General features: G+C 34.6%; 1 protein-coding gene across 1 annotated transcript in view; it reads right to left on the reverse strand.

The window, feature by feature from the left end:
• The window catches only part of LOC106879520 (uncharacterized), a 50,055-nt gene that overhangs the window by 18,197 nt on the left and 24,999 nt on the right, over nucleotides 1-6,859 (reverse strand). Inside the window, exons 14-19 of the mRNA XM_014929142.2 lie at nucleotides 5,999-6,108; nucleotides 4,655-4,733; nucleotides 4,234-4,350; nucleotides 2,911-2,998; nucleotides 1,935-2,036; nucleotides 501-540 (exon numbers count right to left, since the gene is read on the reverse strand). Of these exons, the coding sequence (XP_014784628.1) occupies nucleotides 501-540; nucleotides 1,935-2,036; nucleotides 2,911-2,998; nucleotides 4,234-4,350; nucleotides 4,655-4,733; nucleotides 5,999-6,108 (536 nt within the window). The remainder of the gene's footprint in view (nucleotides 1-500; nucleotides 541-1,934; nucleotides 2,037-2,910; nucleotides 2,999-4,233; nucleotides 4,351-4,654; nucleotides 4,734-5,998; nucleotides 6,109-6,859) is intronic.

The following is a 6,859-nucleotide window of genomic DNA, read 5'->3' on the forward strand; positions in this document are numbered from 1 at the left end:
ACGTAAGGAGAACTTTTAGACAAAAATTATGCAATAGAATTGATTAAGAACCCTTTCTTTAATTATGTTCCAAATATCACAATATGTTGATAAATAAAAAAGTTACAGGTGTTTAATGAGACTAATCTAAATTCATGATTATTTTAGAATTTAATTGAAACTCATGAGGGGTGTATTTTGGTCAGAAATATAGTAACCAAAGGGTTAAGACAGGCTGGACAATAAACCAGATATAACATACCCAGACTGATAACACCAACAGGAAATAAACATTGCATGTGATGGGATGTGTGTGGCATGGTCCCAGCCTAGATAAAAGCATGACATATGCAATGTACTAGAACAAAGTTTATGCGATTATATTTGTTCTTTTGAATTACTATTTATAAGACAATACACTCAACTTGACATTATATTTAGTATATCCTTATTATCAATAAACTTTTTTGTAACACAATCTCTGAAAAAATTTATCTTCACCATCCAAAATAGATACTTACAAAGAAAGTATGTCTTCCGCTTTTTTTATGGATTCAGCTTCTACAAAAGTAAAAAAGCCATAAAATAGATTATTAATCAACTATATATCACAGAAATATCAGCAAATATGTGTGTACTATAAGTGCATTTTCTGTTATGTTTTCTTAATACACTATTTTGAGAGCACTGACTTATGAGGCATAATGTTCACGAGGAGTGTAAACACATCAACATCATATATTGCTCAATTTCATGTAAGAAATAGAAACGACAACTTTCACTCACACACTAGGCATGGCTGTGTGTTTGAGGCTTACTTAGCAACCATATGGTTTTAGGTTCAATCCCACTGTAGAGCACCTTGGGCACCTTCCACAACAGCTAAGGACAACACAAAACCTATGTGGATTTAGAAGATGGAAGCTAAAAGAAGCCTGTTTGTGAACGTGCGTGCACGCTTGCTTATATTTGCATTTTAGCATGAAAAGTAAACACTGCTTGTACATCAGTAATTTACATAACAGAATTAACAATTGGAAATGTGTCTGGTGCACTGACAAATGAATCTACAATAAGCCAAAAAACTATTTTAATCCAATCCACTATGCTTATGTTCTTGTAACAACACCTTCCCAAATATTTGGGTAGTAGATGCGCTTGATGCCAATGTCATGTCATTGGCACCCATACCAGTGGCATGTAAAAGACACCCACTACACTCTCAGAGTGGTTGGTGTTAGGAAGGGCATCCAGCCATAGAAACCTTGCCAAATCAGATTGGAACCTGGTGCAGCCCCACTGGCTTATCAGTTTTCAGTCAAACCGTCCAACCCATGCCAGCATGGAAATCGGACGTTAAATGATGATGATGTAACAACACATATTCTAATACAAACACCTAGCCCTCTAAGTGCTAATAGAGTATTCTTTTACAGTAATTTAGGCAAGGTCTCTGTTCTGAGGAATAACTTCTCATCAGTTTTAGTGCCCTTGAACACTGCTGCCCTTCTTTGACTTATCATCATCATTTTAACATGCTTTTCACAGTGGGTCTCCATGGTTCTTTTTTTATTGGGAGCCCTTGTCCTCATACATTGTCTCCCATATATTTCACCTAGGCATGGTTTCTACAACTAGATACCTTTCCTGTCTCCAACCTCTTTACAAAAGTGTATCAGGTGCATTTCATCATGTTACTAGGAATAGAAAGGCTGTCATAACCTTGGCCTCACTAAGTCATGTAAAAACAGTTAAAAAAATTGGAATGGTTTCGTAGAAAGTCTTCAATTATTCAGGAAGAGGAGTCCTGAAGCGGAAGCCTAGTGTTTGAGATGTAAATTTAGCAATGATTGTGCAATACTAGTCATTAAAGTTTCCAGAGAATTATACTGATTACACTCACAATGTAACACACCTCACTTTGCAAAAGAAATCATTTCTATTACATTACTTACCGTCCAGATATTTTCTACCTTCCTTGTAACATTTTATTTGAGCTTCAGAATATTCACTTTTAGAATTCAACAGTTCAATTTTTTCCTCAAAATCTTTCAATACTTTAAGAGAGCAAAAGCAGAAAAAGATCTTCAAAATATGATAATGTATTAATACAATTTTATTCAACTTTTAATTTCGACATCTTAATATCTAATAGCTGATGATATATCAGAAGCACTTTTTTTTTTTCCTAAAAAAATCTTGCAAAAATCTCTCCAAGTCTTATATGCAATGTTGAACTTATATTACATGCTTTAATGCACTAAAAAATATTCACCTGAATATATGCTGCATGTAATATGCCCGTGTCTTTTATGCCATCAAATATGATAATAGCAATTTCCTTTTATACTATTTTCTTCAAATGTTAGGTAACATTTTCATGATATACAATTATTCACAAAGCCATTATTGGTTCTAGGTGTGTATAGAGCACATACCAAATGCAATACTATGGCAAATTATCTTCGGTTGCAACAATAAACTGAGATAAAATGTAAACTCAAAGCCCTGCTTAACATGTTTTCCATTTTTTCTATAATTCTTTCTTTAGCATAAGGCAGCAAGCTGGCAGAATCATTAGCACATCAGATAAAATGCATAGCGGCATTTCTTCTAGTTCTTTACACTCTGAGTTCAAATCTTGCCAGGGTCAACTTAGCCTTTCATTCCTTCAAGACTAATAAAATAAAATACCAGTTAAGTAGTGAGGTTGATGCCATTAACTTGCACCTTCTCCTCAAAATTGCTGACTTTGAACTCTGCAACAGACCAGTGTCCCATTCAGGGAAAATGTTGGGATCTCAATCACATGGAAACCCAGGTAACTGGTTTTATGAGGCTTGAGAGAAAAAAAAAATATTATTTAGCATAGTGTAATTTTTTATAAGGATTTCAATGAAAAAAATTCTTTTGAAAAATAAATGTTTATACCATTATCCAAACTATCTATTTGTTGGTCCAATTTTGAAGTAATGTCCACTATTTGAGAATTAGCTTTTTCCATCTGTTTCAATTTATCCTGAGGGAAGAGAAAATAAGGAATAAATAATCAATAATCCTTTCTTAACTAGAGTTAACCATTAAGATAACGACTCATTCTTCACACTATGGGTTTAATTTTAATTAAAATTCTTTGGTTCACTAGACTAAATCTATTAGTGCCCACACTACTAATTAGTTTTCAAGCAGCAGGTATCCCACCCCTTACAATCATTCTTTTAAATTATGTCATTTGATATTCATTTGTAAAAAATCCTATATATTTCTCAAGTCAACTTAAATCTGCAGTAAGTCATACAATGCTTAGCTGATGAGATGTAACAAGATCGAAACACATCCAAAGTTGTTACACGATGAGTCAAAGATGAGACACTCTCTACTGCATTCTACCAAACGTATGTCTTACCATCAGCTCATGGTACATTCTACCCCCCACTTCATTATCATCACATATCTTCCTGTATTTAAGTACCTTTAACAGTCTAGCACTTTCTCATCAATTAACATTTCACATACAACAGATTATATTCAGTTCAATTTTCTTCAATTACTTGATCCCACTGCATGGTACTTTGAGTACGCATCTTCTATCATAATCTTGGGATGACCAAAGAATTATGAGTAAAACTTGGTTGACTGTATGAAAGCCAGTCAGAGGGACCATTTCCGTTTTTGGATAGTAATCATGTTTACTATCATGATCCAGCCTCAGTTGCCTTTAGCAGAGTACACTTTATTGCGAGCATTCAAAATGTACTTTGTTTGAGGGTAACTTCCTTTCCTCCAAATACCAGTGTAGAAGATTCTTTAAACATCATAGGCACTGCCCTTACTCGACTGACTAAATTTACCATTCACCTTTTACTCGCTTCAGTCATTGGTCTGCAAGGGTTTTAGAGGAACTGCTGAGTTACAGGGATGTAAACAAGCCAACATCAGTTGTCACACAGGACGGAGAAGGAACAAACACAAAGAAACACGCACACACATTTGTAGACATCATGCTTACACACAGTTTCTCTCTCTACCAACAAAATTCACTCACACAGCATTAGTTGGTTTGGGGTTACAGTAGAACTTGTTCAAGGTGCTGCCCAGTAGGACTGAGCCCAAAACCAAGTGGTTGCTAAGCAAGCTTGTTAACCTCACAGCCACATGTTCAAATCCTATTAAAATAGCATATTCTTAAGAACGGTATTTTATTTGCTTCAATGTATCAAAACTTGATAAGAGTTTATAACATGTCCAACTTACTGTGTAGGCTGAAGTCAAGTCATTAAAGTATTCAATTTTTTTCTGCTTCATTTTCTTGTCAGTTCTTTGCTTACAAATTTTGAAATCAGCCAAAAGTTGCTTCTTTATATCTTCTTTCTACAATTAAAAATAAAATATATTCGATTATATCATAAGCAAAAAAAACTGCAGGTAAAAGGTATGACGATGAATATTAGAAAAATAATGATGATGACTGCAAGTTCTGAGGCATGTGGTGAGGTGCAAAGAACAATGAAGTGTGCATGTGCAGTGTACAAGAAATGTGTTGGAATGAACTCCATTACATGTACAGTTTGCATTGGGTGGGTACATTAAAACATAGTGGTGTGAAAGGTTATTAATAAATAAATACCGTTTGGGAAGATGAATGAAAAAGCATACTGAAAACTTCAAAACGTACTGAACTTGTCTTTTCCCTTTCTTCTAAAACATTTCTGAAACCATAGAGAAGCTCTGGATCTTTAAACTGTTTCATAAGTCTAAAAAATAATAAATATTCCTAAGATTAAACAGAATTGTACATTAAATTTTGTAAATATTTTTGAAGAAATATTTGGTTTTTCAATTTAAGCGTGTATGTTGCACTTTAAATGACAATGAGTATGCAAACACTGCTACAATTAGTGTTTGCTTTTCTATATGAATGAAGAATTACATCCTTAACCCTTTAGCAGTCAAACTAGCCATATCCAGCCTAAGTATTCTGTGTTATGTTCAAACCAGCCAGATGCAACCTCTCACACCTACCCTACATGTCCTTCTAAAAATAAGCTATCACATCATGAAAATCTCAAAGCTGCAAGAAGATGCATGATTAATTCAAAACAATGTGAATAAATAAGTGCTGTTGACAGAATAATCTGAAAAATAAAGGGTTAATCAAAATAACTATGAATCTACCTTGGAAAACACAGCCAGAAAGGCTTTCTTAAACTGTTTGATATTGAAGTATTTGCTGATTAAAAGATTACAATGTTTTGGTCACCTGTTTTGCACACACAAATGCATATACAATTACATCCAAAGACATGTTCACACTCAAGCACAAACATGCAGACACACATGCACAGGCACATACACACACTTGATCAAAAGTACATACAGAAATCTGAACCATGAAATGATTTCATACTACAGACAAAAACAAACAATATCTAATATCCATCCACCCATTTTTACTGCACAGCTTTTTGGGAGGTCATGAAGGTAGAGTCCTTGGGCACCCTCTCCATATGATTCTATTGTCATTATAAATTTCCTGCTGAATTCACAAGCATAACCAGCTAGGACTGTGAATGTTATCCAACCAACTCGTTTTTGGTCTACCTCTTGATGATCTTCTGCTAGTGGGCTTGCCTTGAAGAATCCATTTTGGGATTCTTTCCTGCAACATTTTAATCACATGCCCATAGTGCCAAAGTTGTGATCACTCAATGCAGAGAAATAGTAGCAGTATCTGGAAAGACTCCATGATCTCCAAGATATGCACTCTGTTGAATAACATCACTCCAGAAATTCTTCACAGGAACCCCATTTCATTCTGTTGACTTCCTGATTGTACTTTATCAGTCATTATCCAACATTCATGACAAATAGTAAGGATAAGCACAGAAACCAAATTGAAGATAGCAAGTTTGTCTATTTGACCAATCTCTTCTTCTGATGAAGATAGAATGCTGAAGTTGGCACAATACTATACCACACCTGCAATTTTAAATACAAAGTTATAGAAAAAAAAAATCACCTTTCTCCATCAGATTTCAACTGTTCATGACTTTTCAAGATACATTGATATTCAGGATGAAGTCTGCAAACTAACTCCATTTTTTCTTCAATGGTTTGAGGCTCAGTAACCTAAATAAGAAAGATTAAAACGAAATGTTTAAATGAAAGAGCTGTATTTTCTTATCACAAAAATAAAATGTTAAAAAACTAAAAAAGAAATAAAAATTTTATGTTCACCAAAAAGATTTTTCTTAAATAGCTTTCTAAAAATATTGTTAAAGTCCAATCAAAAAAATAATCCAGTAATTCTATAGAAAAAGAAGCAAAAATATTTTCCTTAAAAACACAATATTAGCCACAGTCCATAAAATTTTTAACTCTTTTATTAACCCTATTTCTGTTGAAATAGGCAGTTTTGTTTCACTTCATTTTGAAAATAGTGAAGAGTTTATCAAAATAACTTTGCCCTTATTAAGCTGGTATTTGGAATATTTTGATGCAAGATTTAATATACATCCCTTTCAAAGGGGAAATTTATATCATATGCCAGCCCTGCTGGACTGGCTCCTGTGCAGGTGGCACATAAAATACACCATTTCAAGCGTGGCCGTTGCCAGTACCCCCTGACTGGCCTTTGTGCCGGTGGCACGTAAAAGCACCCACTACACACTCTGAGTGGTTGGCGTTAGGAAGGGCATCCAGCTGTAGAAATTCTGCCAAATCAGATTGGAGCCTGGTGTAACCATCTGGTTTCACCAGTCCTCAGTCAAATCGTCCAACCCATGCTAGCATGGAAAGGGGATGTTAAACGATGATGATAATGAGAACCAGGGACAATCCTAAATGGGAAGGGGTTTTTTTTCCATCTTTAATCATCATC

The sequence above is a fragment of the Octopus bimaculoides genome, chromosome 2 (genome assembly GCF_001194135.2).
Source record: "Octopus bimaculoides isolate UCB-OBI-ISO-001 chromosome 2, ASM119413v2, whole genome shotgun sequence".
Lineage (NCBI taxonomy): Eukaryota > Metazoa > Mollusca > Cephalopoda > Octopoda > Octopodidae > Octopus > Octopus bimaculoides.